This window comes from Heloderma suspectum, chromosome 7 (genome assembly GCF_057233095.1).
Source record: "Heloderma suspectum isolate Gila_16-S chromosome 7, 16-S_ref, whole genome shotgun sequence".
Classification (NCBI taxonomy): Eukaryota; Metazoa; Chordata; class Lepidosauria; order Squamata; family Helodermatidae; genus Heloderma; species Heloderma suspectum.
The window spans coordinates 102,907,597-102,924,075 of NC_139464.1; the positions used below are offsets into that span (position 1 = coordinate 102,907,597).

Consider the following 16,479-nt stretch of genomic DNA (forward strand, 5'->3'; position numbering starts at 1 on the left):
TCATTTCTAAGCAAGCTTGAATGCTTTTCAAAAGGTATTACCCTGTTAATGTATCACACAGGGGAAAAATACAGTAATGCTACAGGCAACATTTGTTCAAGGTATTAAGAATACAAAATACTTAAGGAAACTAAACGCACTTCTCTCTATCATATTTTAGTAAATCTTCAGATTTATTAAACAACCAGGAGACCTCAAAGATCTTGTGTGTCCAGCCCTATTTTTCTTTTTTCTCTTGTTAGGAAATATTGAGGAAGATCCTACAAAGCAAGTATGTGGTTGCTGATCATCTATGTGGTTGCTGATCAACTCCAGGCTCTCTTGAATGAAACTGGTCTTCTAGATACATCTCAATCCAGTTTCAGGCCTGGATTTGGAATGGAAACTGCCTTGGTCATCCTGCAGGATGACATGTGCTGGGAGAGGGACAGGGGGAGTGCAATCCTGTTGGTTCTCTTGGACCACTCAGTGGCTTTCAATACAATCGACTATAGTAACCTTCTGGAGAGGCTGTCTGAGTTGGAATGTGAGGGCACTGTACTGCAATGGTTCTGCTCCTACTTGGATGACTGATTCCAGAAGGTGGTGATGGGGGAATTATTACTTTGCCCCATGGCAATTATGTTATGGGGTTCCTCAAGGCTCTATTTTATCCCCCATGCTTTTCCAACATCTACATGGAACCACAGGTTATCCATGGATGAGGCAGGAGGTGACAACAACTGCAGATTACACCCAGCTCTACCTCTCCTTTTTATCTAATACAGGTGAGGCAGCTGATGTTCTGAACCAGTACACAGGCAAGATAATAGAATCATAGAATAGTAGAGTTGGAAGGGGCCTACAAGGCCATCGAGTCCAACCTCCTGCTCAATGGAGGAATCCAAGTCAGAGCATCCCTGACAGATGGCTGTTCAGCCTTGTCCTGACCACCTCCAGTGTGGAAGAGCCCACCACCTCCCTAGGTCATTGGTTCCATTGTCGTATTGCTCTAACAGTCAGGAAGTTTTTCCTGATGTTCAGACGGAATCTGGCTTCCTGTCACTTGAGCCCATGATTCCATGTCCTGCACTCTGGGATGATCGAGAAGAGATCCTGGCCTTCCTCTCTGTGACAACCTTTCAAGGACTTGAAGAGCACTCTCATATCTCCCCTCAGTCTTCTCTTCTCAAGGCTAAACATGCCCAGTTCTTTCAGTCTGTCTTCACAGGACTTTGTTTCCAGTCCCCTGATCATCTTTGTTGCCTGCCTCTGAACCCTCTCCAGTTTGTCTGCATCCTTCTTAAAGTGTGGTGCCCAGAACTGGACACTATATGCCAGATGAAGCCTAGCCAGTGCCGAGTAGAGGGGAACTAGACTGGATGAGGGCCAATAAATGGAGACTCAATCCAGACTAAATGGAGATTCCTGTTGTGGCTGGTTGCCTGTTCAATTAAGTGGTCTGGTAACCTCCTGTTTGGATTACTGCAATGAGTTATACACAGGGCTGTCTTTGAAAATGGTCCAGAAACTTGACTTAGTCCAAAATACTGCAACTACATTGCTAATTGGGACTGATCATATTATGCCAGTACTTTGCCATCTGCATTGGTTGCCAGTCCATTTTTGAGCCTAATTCAAATTGCTGGTTTAAACCTTTGAAGTCCTAAGCAGCTTAGGGCCTTGTTACCTGAAGGAGTACCTCCTCCCATATCTACCTAATCCAGGCTTTAAAATAATCCTCAGAGGCCCTCCTCCACATGATCCTGCTAAATGAGGCAAGGTAGGCGTCTACAAGAAAGAGGGCCTTTTCAGTGGTGGCACCCTGTCTGTGGAATGCCCTCCCTCTCCTCCTGGCACCTATGTTATAGCCTTTTCGGTGCCAGGTAAAGTCCATTTTATTCTTCCAGGCATTTAAAAAATTGTATCTAGGGCTTTTACATCTTAGCTCACTTTTATTTTGCTGCTGGTTTTATGTGCTGTAGTGCTTTCACTCTTGCTGCTGATTTTATCTTGGTGTTATTATGTGCTGTGGTATTTATTGTTTCATTTGAATCAAAACGTCCATCAAAAAAAATTTGAAGCTTTTAGGACCAATATAACAATTCTAGAGAGTTCCATCCTTCCCTCTGCTAACGGCCCTCACATTTTGCTGTGTAAAAAGGTAAATACTAGCTATTATCGTCTTGGAAAGTATACTTTAGTCATAAGATAAAAGAACTTATTTTCAAAAGATTTCACAGGGAGAAAAGAAATCACACAGGCACAATTTTTATACTGCTTTTCAAGGCCTGCCCACTCACCTCATCTTCGTGCAAGATTGCTTCTTGTTAAACTCCAATGGAGTTTGGTTACCCAGATATGTCCGTCTCTCACCCATAGAACCTGTTCTCACACTCTCAAAATAAAAAAGTGGCTAAACATATCCACAAAGCGTAAGACATAATGCCTTTTGCTGTAATAGCTTGAGCAGCACATTACACAAGGGTTGCATTCTGTTCCTACCAGCAACTCTATTCATTTTGGCCATTTTTCAAGTTTTCCATTAAAATTTGCTCTTATTTTAGAATAACAACCATTTGTACCACATTTTTGTGCTGTGCACAATTTACAATTTCAACTCTTAAGATAGACAATAGTGTAATCATCCCGCCTCATCAACATATCTGACAATACACAGGACACAAGCCCACCAAGAAACCTTCTGCAAAGCTCCATGGACAAATTCAGGAAGAGGTGGCTCATATGAAACAGAGATATTTAAATCTGGAAGAAAGAATAGCTGCTCTTTCAAGCATACATCTGACTTTACATATGCCATTTTTTGTTTTTGCTACAGATTATTTTGGCTATGTATTCCTTCAAATGTCAATAAATATTTGATCAAAGGGGGGATGGACACAGAGATAGCATTTGAAGGAGGAATACAATGTCAAGCTAAAGAATGTTAGTTTATTTACTGAATTTCACATGTGTGTTTTTTTAAAGGAGAATTTCATTATCTTAATGGTCTGGTATGCTTCTGACTGAGACATTTTCAAAAAGCAAGTCATTCCCTTACCTTGCTTGCTAATTACCAAAGCTGTGTATGACAACAAAGCCTTTGACTCTCTCCCATATAGTCCACACACATTCACAGCTTTCTGATCCTGCAGTGAAGTTATAATACTGAATTTGTGACATTACAGTTATTACCAAGGCAACAAGGTGAAATCAAATAGTACCATGACTTCCTGGCACGATCAAGCAGGAGAAAAAGCTGGACTATGAAACAGCTTTTAACAACATACAAATGGCTTCAAACGCCCAACAGGGAAGACTACAAAAATACTAGCAAGGTACAATTCTCTAGACCAACATTCTTTGATGTATGCACTGCTGGTGCATTCTTGCATAGGCGATCACAGCCATAACAATCGTGTCCGAATTGTAATGGTTAAGAGCTGACAGTTTCCATGTTTAAGACTACCAGTTTCTGAATAAGACTAGCCCTATAAGCGCATCATGTCCACTAATTTTGTTCTACTACATGTGACATCATATTGTTAAGATTCATGTGCAGGTCATTGCAATCTCCTAGCTGTTAGGCAGTTAAAATGTTCTGTGATTTAATTCTTCAGCTAGAGCTTTTGTCACTGAATTCTCATGTTCAAGTATCACATAATGAATACACAAGTGTGCAATACCAAGAAGTGTTTCTAGAATTGTAATTCTTATCCTGAACTATCATTACCTGTCAGGTCTTATTCACACCAAAGTGGTATACCTGTAACTGGTAAATACCAGTTTAGATTGCAGATGTGGGATTTAAATGAAGGTCCTGCATCCCCCACCCCCCAATATTCAAAAATGCACGTATCTGAGAGATCTCTTTTCTTTTTTTGTCCTGCCATTCCTTCAAGGAGATCAGAGCAGTCCTATCCCCCATTTTATTATCACAACATTCCTGTAAGGTAGGATAGACAGAGACAGACTGACTGGTCCAAGGTCACCTAGCAAGCTCCATAGCTGAATGTGGTTTTGAACCCTGGTATTCCTAGTCCCACACTAACTGCTAAACCATTCTGGGTTTCATCCCCTTAACATGTCAGTTGGAAGCCTAGGCTCTAACCCTTCTACCAGACATGCTAGTTCTCTATCTGCAAAGATTTTTTATTATTATTTTTATCGAGGAGCATACAATCACCTATAGTCTGGTGGTACAGTCCCAACACAGGTTTACCACATCAATGAGAACTAGACCTAAAATGAGGAATAATTGGGGGGGGGTATAAATCCTTGCTTTGTGGATCTTAACAGCAGGCAAACAGACATATGATCAAAGTACAACAGAGGTGTTCCTACTCAGTAAGGACTTGTGGGTAGGGGAGTAGTATTTGCTTCTTTGAATTTTCAATATTTTATCGTCAGTCATTTTTATAGCAAAATCAAACACTTCTTTACATGTAACAATGGCTTCCAGAGAACACCATGGACAAGGACATCTTATCACTTATGCTTCAAATAGTTTTAAGGTGAACAAGTCCAATGTGCCAGAACTGCCATGTACCAATTGTTGAATCATTTGTTTGACATCTAATCGTTTCATTACACAATTTCTATATAGAATATAGGTTTCTACCCAGTAATTACTACCATATCGAATGATAAATTGTATTTTTCTACCACAGTGCCCTTTTCTTTATATATCACTTTTCTAGTACCTATTGTTATTAAAAACCAGGATGTGCGTGTTACATATTATGAGGATGTCTTGGAAAGTAGTAACAAATTGGCTGCCCGATCTATATATCAAAGTTACTGTAATAGTCCAAATTACCCTCATACTTTCAGGAAGGACTGAAAAGAACTGACTTACACCTGGCTGTATCTGAGGGAGAGGCGAAACAGTGAGTCCCTCTCCATCAGCTCAGTTAGGACCAACTGCCATTTGGTTCTTCTTCTGCCAGAACTGCCTCCACCAGCTGCCATTCCAGCTGGTTGTTATGCAACTTCATCATGTAACGAACATGAAAGAATTAGTACCTGAATTTGCTTATTTTCCTCTTTCTTCCTTTTCCCTTTAGATTGTAAGTCATTATAAAATGTAAGCTGCTTTGAGTGCTTTCAAGAAAAGTGGTATATAAATGTAGTAAAAAGGACCAGTTTCTTGCACGTGTAGAAGTGTTGTCTGGCAGTCATAACGTATTTCTTCCCACTCCCACCTCAAACAATAGCCATTTGTGGTTCAATCTGTTACCATGGCTCTCTCGTTCAAAATATATTCAACTGGAAAACATATGGCATAAAACTAAATGTTTGCAATGCATCTTTTCAGCAGTAAGCCATTAAGTATATGGGTCACCGAATGTGTTGAAGGTTACCACTTGATGTCACATGCTAATATGAGTCATAACATTTTAGCTGACAGCAAGGCAGACAATACAAGGTTACAAGCTACATTATTAATGCATTTCAAAAGTTATTCACAGGGGAGATACTACTATCTGTTCAAAAAGCAATTTCTTTATAAAAGGAAAAAGAAGAAAATATCCGAGGTGTTGCCATGCCTTACATACACAAAAAGCAGCTTATTGTTTTTAGATTATGTTTTTAGGATGTTTATTTTTAAATGTATTATTGTGATGATTATGGTTTAAGTTGATTTTGCTTTTTCCTGTTATATTAATTATGGATTTCTGTATTTATTTGTGTCTTTGTGTGTTTTGGTTTGAATACCAAAAAAGGTACACTGCAGAAAAATACTATCCACATTTATATAACTTTAAGGAATTAAACTATGCATTTTGAACACATACTTATGCAGGCAGCCCCAGCTAAGTACGATCTAAACTATTTGTTCATCAACCATTCAGACAAACATAATTATATTTCATACTATGTGTTTGAATCACTTCAATATCAATAACAATTCTTGGGGGAACAACTTGATAAACTCATGAAGTCTGTCTTAAGATGGAGGTGGCACAGACATAAATAGATTATACTCTATAAGGAGCATCTCTACACCAGCCTAAAATCCTGCATTAAAAAATCCTACTTCTGTTTTAAATGCAGGATCATGATGGATTTCCTTTACACGTGCTTCCTTCCTGTTCCCCTTTCCCCCTCCTTTCCCGCCTTATCTGAGTTGCATAATCCTGCTCCTAAATGGCTAAATTAACAATCTTTTATATTTTAAAAAATGAGGAAATAACTCATTATGTGTTCGTCTATCTCAATAGTCCTAGATGTAACCTGCATGACCCCTACTAGAGCCTAATCAATTTAGGTCTGTGCCTCCTCCTCCACAGTATCTTCAGAGATAATGCAGGTTTCATGACAGCAATATCAAGTTAGCCTTTTCCCCCTTCCCCTTCTTGCCCCCCAGCTTTTTCTGACATATAGCCTGATGAAAAGATCTAAGGATCACGAAAGCTTGCTTACAATTTTGGGCATACTTGGTTGGTCCTAATGAAGGTATTGCCTGATGGTCTATTTTAGAATATTTCTTATGGGCCAGCATGGCTTGCTTTGTTTTATATTTTAAAAATTCTCTTCCACATCCAACTTTTTTTTATTTCAGTTTTTATCAAACTTGTGAGATCTGAGGCAGGGCTCCTAACTGTTTTTCCTTTGTTATTTGGATTGGTCCATGATGCATTGTATTATTCAAGGGGCTGTACTCTCGAGGATTTGCTGTGAATTGAGAGCATTTCAAGGTTGTTGGCAGCAGATGACATCCTTATTTAAGAGCTGAAACACCATTTCTTTCCTCAGTCTTTTACTATGAACGTAGCTGAAGAAAGCCTTTTTGTTGCTTTTAGCATCCCTTGCTAACCTCAGCTCGATCTCAGCTTTAGCTTTCCTGATACCATCCCTGCAATTCTGTGCTACCTGCCTATACTCTTCCTTTGTTGCTTGGCCTTCTTTCCACTTCCTATATGTGTCCTTTTTTGTTTTCAGGTCATCCCTAAGCTTTTTGTGAAGCCACATTGGCTTCTGTTGTCTTCCACCTTTTCTTCTTGTTAGAATTGTTTGTAATTGTGCCTTGAGAATTGCCGTTTTTAAAATCTCCCACCCATCTTGGACTCCTTTTCTCGTTAGAGTCGCTTGCCATGGGACCTTACTTATCATTGTTCTGAGTTTATTAAAATCAGCTTTCCTAAAATCCAGGGTATGCATTTGACTACACTCAGCTTTTGCTTCCCTTAGAACCAAGAACTGAAGTACAACATGGTTGCTTTCCCCCAGAGTTCCTGTAACTGCTACTTTATCTACCAAGTCATCTCTGTTGGTTAGGATCAAGTCAAGGATAGCTGATCCTCTAGTTCCTTCCTGTACTTTCTGTAGGAGGAAGTTATCCAACACACAACTCAGGAATTTCCTGGAGGGGCCATGTTTTGCAGAATTTGTCTCCCAACAAATATCGAGGAAATTCAAGTCCCCCGTTACTACATCATGCTTCCTTGAAACATTGGCTACTTGCTTTTCAAAAGTTTCATCCTCATCTTCTCCTTCATTGGGTGGATGGAAGTAGACTCTGACCACCAGGTTCCTTTTATTCTTTGCTCCATTTATTTTGATCCAGATGCTCTCAGTGGAGCTACCAAGCTCATCCTCCAGTATTTCTGTGCAGAGATATGTATTTTTCACATATAGTGCAACCCCACCTCCCTTTCTGTTCCTCCTGTTCTTTTTGATCAAGTTATATCCTTCAATTTCTGTATTCCAGTCATGAGAGTCATAGAGTCATAAAATAGTAGGGTTGGAAGGGGCCTACAAGGCCATCGAGTCCAACCCCCTGCTCAATGCATTCCACCAAGTCTCAGTTACACCTATCAAGTCATAATTTCCCTCTTGTATTAGGAGTTCAAGTTCGTTCTGTTTGTTTCCCATACTCTGGGCATTAGTATAGAGACATCGAAGACCATGTGCTTCATAGTTTGGCTTTCTTCCTACATGTGACTGAAGACTATTATTGGGCACTAATTGAGCTGTTCTCTCCGTTGCGGTGCATGAGCCTTCATCCACTGTTACCCCCAACTTTACATTTCCCTTCCCCGTAGGATTCAGTTTAAAGCCCTCCTGATGAAGTTCTTCATGTTGTGGCCAAACACATTCTTCCCAGCCTTTGTGAGGTGCAACCCGTCCCTTGCCAACAGCCCATCTTCCAGGAAGTATAGCCCATGGTCCCAGAATCCAAATACCTCATGCCGGCACCACCTTCATAGCCAGTCATTCACCCGGAGTATTTTTCATTCCCTTTCTATCCCTCTTCTAACTACTGGAAGGATGGATGAGAAAACTATCTGGGCCCCAAAGGTCTTGAGTTTCCTTCCCAAAGCTTCAAAGTCTGACGTGATTTCTTCATAGCTCCGCTTGGCGGTATCATTTGTTCCCACAGGGATGAGAAGAAAGGGATACCTGTCAGTGAGCTTTATGAGTGCAGGCAACCTTTCAGTCACGTCTCTAATCCGTCCTCCCGGGAGACAACATACCTGGTGAGTCCACAGGTCTTTGTGACATACTTGGGTTTCGACCCCACATAGCAAGGCGTCTCCTGCTACTACTACTCTTCTCTTCTTGCTGTTGTAGGCCTGGATTTCATTGCCTCTGCTTGACTGACCTTCAGCCTCTTGCTCACTCTCATGCAGATTCCCCTGTAATTCTTCCTCTGCAGGCTGCCCTCCAGTCTCATCCTCAAGTACCTGGAATCGGTTCCATAGCTCCACTGCTTCCACTGGTGCCAACCGGAGTCTAGTTCTTCTCCTGTCACCCTTTTCCCAGGAGTATCCTCTACGGTATTTTTCCTCACCTCGGCATTTCCCACTTCTGCCTCAGCTTGCTGTTGCTCTCCAAGCTTCTGGTCTTCACTTTGCTGCTGTAGTTCCACCATTCTGTCCAAGAACTCTTTGTGTTCTGTTATTCCCCGGAGGGTTGACAATTGCAGCTCCAGTTATCTAATTTCTTTAATTCAGGTTCTCCGTGCTTCTGGTGTTGTGTTTCCCTATCCTCACATTTATTTCGGCATGGTAGCCCTGCCTAGGGGTGTGCCTTTCACCTGGCCTTGACCTCACTGAGCCTTTCCAGCCTTCAGAATCTCCTTGCACTCCCATTTTGCCAGTAATTAGCCTCCATGCACTTCTCTGATGTTTGCATTACTTCGCTTCTCCACTGTTGTGTTAAATCTCATCTCCAGGATTGTGTAAAGTCGCTTCTTTGATGCTATGTAAAGTTGCTTCCCTGATCTGGTAAGGTCTCCGGTGCCTGTCATTGAAAGCAGGGAGAAAATGCCCAGAGAAGGAGAAAGGCAGGCTGGTGGTGGTAGTAGCAATAACTCCACAACATTTTGCTGGAATGAGGTGAAATTAGGGCAGGGGGGCTGCTCTCATGGGGATCCTTCAGATGATACACTTGACAACTGGGGATTTTAGCTTCTCAAGGCAAAATGCACACATGGGAGAAAATGGGGTGGGAGCAATAACTCCGAGGCAGATTGCTGGAATATGGTGAAATTGGGAGGGTGGGATGCTCTCAGGGGAAGCCCTCAGATGCTGCACTCAAGAGCTGGGGATTTTGGTTTCTTCAGGGAAATCTGCACACACGGGGAAAAATTAGTTCCTCTCCATTCATACTACCATAGTAGCAGGGGGAGCCTGGACATGGACTGGGAAACAATCCTCTCTCATTGGTTGAGCAGCCCCTGCCAGTTTGATGACATTCAGTTCTACTTCCCCCACCCCATGTTGATGTGCCTTTCAAGCACTGTGTGACCCCTGAAAACTGGATTTTAAAGGTATGGTACACTCGGCTTATCTTGTTTTGTGTGCCCTTGACAGATCAAAGCTGATTCCATGAAAATCTGAATAATACTCAATGCGCTTCTCATTCCGTTGTCGTGAAGATTCCCCATCCACCTCTAGTCTCTCCCAATAGGTTGTATTCCAATCCTTTGTGCCTTTAGTGATTCCTGGTGACATTAGTCCCCCTTTCTTTCATCTTCAGACCAACATCAAGGTGACCATCTGTAGGCAGCTTCCATATAGCCACTCTCAACTTAGGGTAGCTTACTACAACACATTTAGGGTCAATACTATGGATTAGATGCCCATTAGATGGAGCCCTCTGTCCATTCTATGCCCTGTCAGCAAGAGCCTTGTAGGAGGAACACTAGAGGATTTTTCAGCTCCTGTTCCTCCTTAAATGCATTTTAAGTTAGATGGGCCTCTCAGCCCATCCAGCTCTCTTACTTTGTTGTGGGGGCGGGGGGGAGCTGAGAGGCTTGAGGATCCAGCAGATCCACATCCTCTCCCCTCCCTGCTCACTGTTCCACATCCAAAATGCCCATGATCTCCTTTCCCAAGGTTGCAATGCTGGCCTCAGGAGAAGCGGCCACCACAGAGCTTTCTGCATTGGATGGGAGGGACTACGGACTGGGTGGGGAGATCCACAATCAAATCTCCTCCTCCAAAATTGGAGCTTTGTCTCTGGCCTCGGAGGAGGAGATATACAGGATCCTATTGTCAAGGGCTCCTTGGAGGGCTCTCTCAGTCTAATCCAGTAGCCAAGTCCAGACGCAGACAAAGGGATTCTTTTCAAAGCTTTATTCTTCTTTTAAAACTTACAACTCTACAGGTAGCAACTAGATCTGAGCAGCAGCATCCCTATGCCCTAAGTTGGAACAGTTGGTCCCCGTTTGAAAAGCAATTACTGGCAGACCCCTGAATATAAGGACTAGGGAGAATCCCTCCCCTTTTCCCTTGGATCCTCTGGGCGCAACCGTTCTTTGAGCGCCAACCGGGCGCTATGCCTCCTTTCCGCGCTCTCCATTTGGCGCCACTCTCTACGTCTGCGCCGCGCACCAACCAGTCTGCTATCGGTGCTGGGTCACTCCCTGGACTGCTTTCTAATCTAGGAATGTGGGTGGGAGGAATCTCTGTCAGCTGCAGGCCCTGGGAAAAAGGGGCGCGCTCCTCTCCCAGGAGCGACTGCTCTTCCTCCGAATCAGAACTACTCTGGGATTCTATGGGCTCAGTGTCCACCCTGACACCTATAGCCCCTAAAAACTGTTTAGGAACTATAGGATTGCTCTCTTAGAATTCTTGCTCTTTTTACTAAATGCAAGAACATCTCAACCACACACAAAGCACCAATTCCTTCCTGGAACAACTAGAATATTGTTTGCTTTGCATAAATAGCCTGGCTCATTTTCCTCAGCTTTTGGGCTAAGTAGTATATTTTTATCCAACAGCTGAAAATACTTGTCAAATGAATTCAAACGTTAATGGAATAATACTCTAAGCATTATTAAATGTTCAGATTTGTCCACATGAAAAAGAAAGCCCTGAAGTCTGAGATGTTTGCTCTCACTACTAAAAATTCTATTCTAGTCATGATATACAAACAGGATTTGGAACAGCACCAGTGCCCGCACAGGCCTAAACTGGCACACCTGGTCCTAGGTCACTCTCATACAAACCCAAACTATCAAGAAAGATGACCCTGAGACAAATTGGTTTCCTTAAAATAATGTAGACATAAATATATCATGCAATATCATTTACAGTAGCACTCCACAGCTCACTCAAAGGCTTGCTTTTATGTTTTTATTGACTCAGGAGTGTTGTGCTGCTGTGTTAACTACAGACAAGTCTTTTTGGTAAAAGTTTAATCCAGTGTTTTCTTTTAAAACAATTCTTGGTGAACTTGCCTCTTCTCTGAAACCCTGTTAGCCTTGTCCCTCTTCATCCATTTCCATCCCCAGATGCTCTCTGGACACCTCATAGCACTTGCTGTCTGGACCCTCAGCTAAGCTTTTCTCTTTCTTTCTTTCTTTTCTTTCTCCCCCCCCCCCACTACTACTTTTGTCTCTTGCCTCACCCACAGTTCTCTCTGCACTCATCAGAACATAAGAGCAGCCTTGCTAGGTAGGTCACACAAAGGGCCATCTAGCCCAGTGTTCTGTTTCCAGCAGTGCCCTGGCAGCTGCCTACAAGAAAAGCCTACAAGCAGGGGTACGAAGGCAGCAGGCCCTTCCCATTTGTCCACAACATCTGGTAATGAGCAGAATCATGCCTCTGTTTAGCTAGTGTGGCTAATATCCATTTATAGACCTAACCTCAATGAGCTTTATCTACTCCTTTTAAAAGTCATCTAAGCTAGTGGCCATCACATCATCATGTAGTACAGAACTTCACAAGTTCATTATGTGTTGAGACAAAAACTACTTCCTTTTGTCTGTTCGGACCTCCTGCCAAATAGTTTCATTTGGTGACAATGGCTTCCAAATTCTAGTATTAAGGGAGAAAAAAATAATCTACCTACTCCACACTATTCACCTTTTTATGTGCCATGCCTTTACATCAAATCATCTTTCTTCCAACTTATAAGTGCAGAAACACGTTAGCTATTGTAAGGAACATGCGCCAATCTTTTGATCATTTTTGTTGCCTGTCTCTATGACATCCCCTTTGAAATGAGATGATTGGAAGTATATACTGTATTCCAAGTTTGGCTGCACCATGAATTTATATAAAGGTACTGCGATACTTACCATTTTCAAACTTTTTCCTAATCATTTCTAAAATGGAATTTGCCTTTTGTTTTAACATGTGTACTGACTTCTTCAGCAAGCCATCCACCACAACCCCAAGATCAATTTCCTGGGTAGTTACAGCCAGTCAGGTTCCAGTAAGATATATGTGAAGTTTTTATCCCAATGCTAATCTTTTACACTGAATCTTATCTGCCATTTAGTTGACCATTCACCCAATTCAGATAAATCCTTTTGGTGCTCTTCACATGCTGTTTGAGATGTCTCTGTCCTACATACTCAGGCAGCCATGTTTGTGAAAGACAAACTTGGCTAGCACACTGTTCACCCCATTTCCAAACCATTTATGAATAAGTTCCCCCTATTTTACATTCTGTGCCCCACAGCGATCACCCTTTTCTGAGCCACAACAGGTGTCTACATCCCCAACTATTACCACCCCTTTTCTTTCATCCCAGAGTTTTGCTGCACTTCCAGCTAAGTTGCTCACCCCCTTCTGCTCCATTTCTGTCCACCTCTTTTGTATCTCCTCCTCCTCTTCCTCCTCCTCCTCCTCCTCCTCACCAAGTTAGTGGCAATAGCACACATGGCTTTCACTGTAACAGCAATTCACACATTGAACGACTGAACAACAACAACAAAGTTCAACACCCAAAAAAACTGGCACCAACTCCACCATGCATTACTAAATCCAGGGAGGACAAAACAGCACAGAATATACTGCAGGCATTCTTCTATTCTTGCACACACTCTTGACAAGCATGCATGGGCACAGAAAGCCCACAAAGAAGTGGAAAAGACCACAAACAATACAGCTTTTGAACTGCTACTCTGGCTCAGTCTTCATTCCTACTTTGGCTCAGTCTTCTCCCACAAGAGGGTCTATGACCCCCCTGGCAAAGGCGAAGTACAAGCTGAAGGGGCAGGATTGCAGCTTGAGATCGATAGGCATATGGTCAAGGAACACCTAATTACTTGGAATGAGTTCAAATCTCCAGGGCCAGATGAACTGCATCCTAGAGTAATAAAGGAACTGGCAGAAGAACTCTCAGAACCACTGTCTATTCTCTTTGAGAAATCATGGAGGACGGGGGAAGTGCCAGATGACTGGAGGAAGGCTAATGTTGTCCCTATCTTCAAAAAGGGTAAAAAGGAGGAACCTGGGAACTACAGACCAGTCAGTCTGACATCAATCCCTGGGAAAATTCTGGAACAGATGATAAAGCAATCCATCTGGAAGCACCTTGAAAACAATGCAGTGATTACTCGAAGCCAACATGGATTTGTCAAAAACAAGTCCTGCCAGACAAAACTGATCTCATTTTTTGATCAAGTAACCTCCCTTGTAGACCGTGGGAATGCTGTAGACATCATATACCTCGACTTCAGCAAAGCTTTCGACAAAGTGCCCCAGGATATCCTGATGAGCAAACTAGCTCAAAGTGGGCTAGATGAAACAATGATCCGGTGGATCATTGGCTACAGAATCGGACTGAAAAAGTGCTTATCAATGGGATCGTCTCAAACTGGGGAGTGGTAATGAGCGGGGTACCGCAGAGCTCATGCCTGGGCCCACTGCTCTTCAACATCTTTATTAATGACTTGGAGGAGGAGGTGCAGGGAATGCTGATCTGATTTGCAGATGACAGAAAATTGGGCGGGATAGCTCATACTTTGGAAGACAGAAACAAAATTCAGAGTGATCTTGATAGCCTGGAGTGCTGGGGAGAAAACAACAGAATGACATTTAATAGGGCTAAATGCCAAGTTCTGCACCTAGGAAAAAGAAACCAAAGGCACAGTTAAAAAGATGGGGGATACGTGGCTCAACAACATTACAAGCGAGAAGGATCTTGGAATTGTTGTCGATCACAAGCTGAATATGAGCCAACAATGTGATGTGGCTGCAAAAACGGCAAATGCTCTTTTGGCCTGCATTAATAGAAGCATAGCTTCCAAATCCCGGGAAGTACTAGTTCCCCTCTACTCAGCACTGGTTAGGCCTCATCTGGAGTACTGTGTCCAGTTCTGGGCACCACACTTTAAGAAGGATGCAGACAAACTGGAGAGGGTTCAGAGGAGGGCAACAAAGATGATCAGGGGACTGGAAACAAAGCCCTATGAAGACAGACTGAAAGAACTGGGCATGTTTAGCCTTGAGAAGAGAGACTGAGGGGAGATATGATAGCGCTCTTCAAGTCCTTGAAAGGTTGTCACAGAGAAGAAGGCCAGGATCTCTTCTTGATCATCCCAGAGTGCAGGACACGGAATCATGGGCTCAAGTTAGAGGAAGCCAGATTCCGTCTGAACATCAGGAAAAACTTCCTGACTGTTAGAGCAATACGACAATAGAACCAATGACCTAGGGAGGTGGAGGGCTCTCCCACACTGGAGGCATTCAAGACGAGGCTGGACAGCCATCTGTCAGGGATGCTCTGACTTGGATTCCTGCATTGAGCAGGGGGTTGGACTCAATGGCCTTGTAGGCCCCTTCCAACCCTACTATTCTATGATTCTATGCTCCAGAGGCAAAGGAGGGGGCTGCAATTGGCCTCAGGCATTACATTGTACAGGCCTGATTTAAGGACATTAATCTGCAACCAAGCCTAGAGCAAGTCAATCAAAAACCAACAGCTGAAAGTCTTGCCAATTAATTTTTTAAGAAAGTAATTCAGTTGGTAATGCATTTTAATGAAATACTGTAAAAGCTATCTAAAAAGTAAACATTATTTGTATATATTTGTTTTTATACTGTTATATCAAACGATTGAAGCAGTTTTTTTTAATGTTTACATTCTGCTGAAGTTGAAAGTATATTGTAATATTTAGAAAAAGTAGAAAAAAATGATACATACATGACTGTATTAATACCGGCCAGTTGTTGGAACATTTGCAGACCACAGCCCACAATCAACTCTCTTCGAGTTGGAGGATAGGTCAGCATTCTGTAGATCACTGGGCCAGCTTCAAACAAAAAACAAAAAAAAATTATTAAGTCAGCACTTCCATTTATGACAGATGCCTGCAAACCCCATTTATATCCTATATCCTTACTATGGATACCAGCTTAAACTGAAGACAAATAGGTATTTAATACAAATCAAGTGGTCTTGAAATGCTGTTGTTTTGGTACATTAAGTCAATGAAATAAAATGGTCAAACCTTTGGAAGACCAAAAGATATGAAAGGTGGGCATTTCAGGTTAACAGAAAGCACAACAAGGATAGTGGAGGTAATGTCATGGACCAGTAGTAACATCAAATCCAAATCACAAATTGAATGATACACAGCCTACACAGCCCTTGTGTCCCACTAAATTTGCCCGATTTACAACATATTAAAATCCTTGCTAAGAATGAAGTCAAGCAGGAGTGTATTTTATTTATTACATTTCTATATTGCCCCATAGTCGAAGCTCTCTGGGCAGTTCACGAATTTAAAACATTAAAACACAATATACAATGTTTAAAAGGCATTTACATAAAAGCACAAAGTCAATATACAAAAATAATGTATAGCTAAAAACAACTTTGAACTGTCATTTAAATTCAAGATGTTCCCTGTCATTCATACTTTTGGGATCTTCATCCTACTCTAACAACTATGATACAAACAGTTGTTGCTGTTTCAAAAGCAGTAGTAAACCACACAGAACTGATTTATTTTTTCTTCAAGATGTATAGGTGTATTGCCCCTGCTGTAGGCTTCAAACTCTTAATTTAGACGTGCCAAGATAGTGATAGATCAGATCCAGGTTTACTTACAAGGAGATACTTTATTGAGTACAATCAGCACACAGGCGTACCCAATGGTTGGATCAGACAGCTTCTCTGAACCCAGAGCCATGGGGTAAAATGGGTTTTATACCATACATGTCAGCAGTGAGGCAGCATGACAGCAGCAAGCGTTAATTAGCGTTCATTCCCAGCACAGGCTCTTTCCCAGCACAGACACCTGCAGCTTCG

At 42.2% G+C, this 16,479-nt stretch overlaps 1 protein-coding gene across 1 annotated transcript in view; it reads right to left on the reverse strand.

Annotated features, from left to right (window-relative positions):
• Positions 1 to 16,479, reverse strand: part of SLC2A13 (solute carrier family 2 member 13) — a 189,998-nt gene that overhangs the window by 85,402 nt on the left and 88,117 nt on the right. Inside the window, exon 4 of the mRNA XM_084811010.1 lies at positions 15,370 to 15,478. Within this exon, the coding sequence (XP_084667136.1) occupies positions 15,370 to 15,478 (109 nt within the window). The remainder of the gene's footprint in view (positions 1 to 15,369; positions 15,479 to 16,479) is intronic.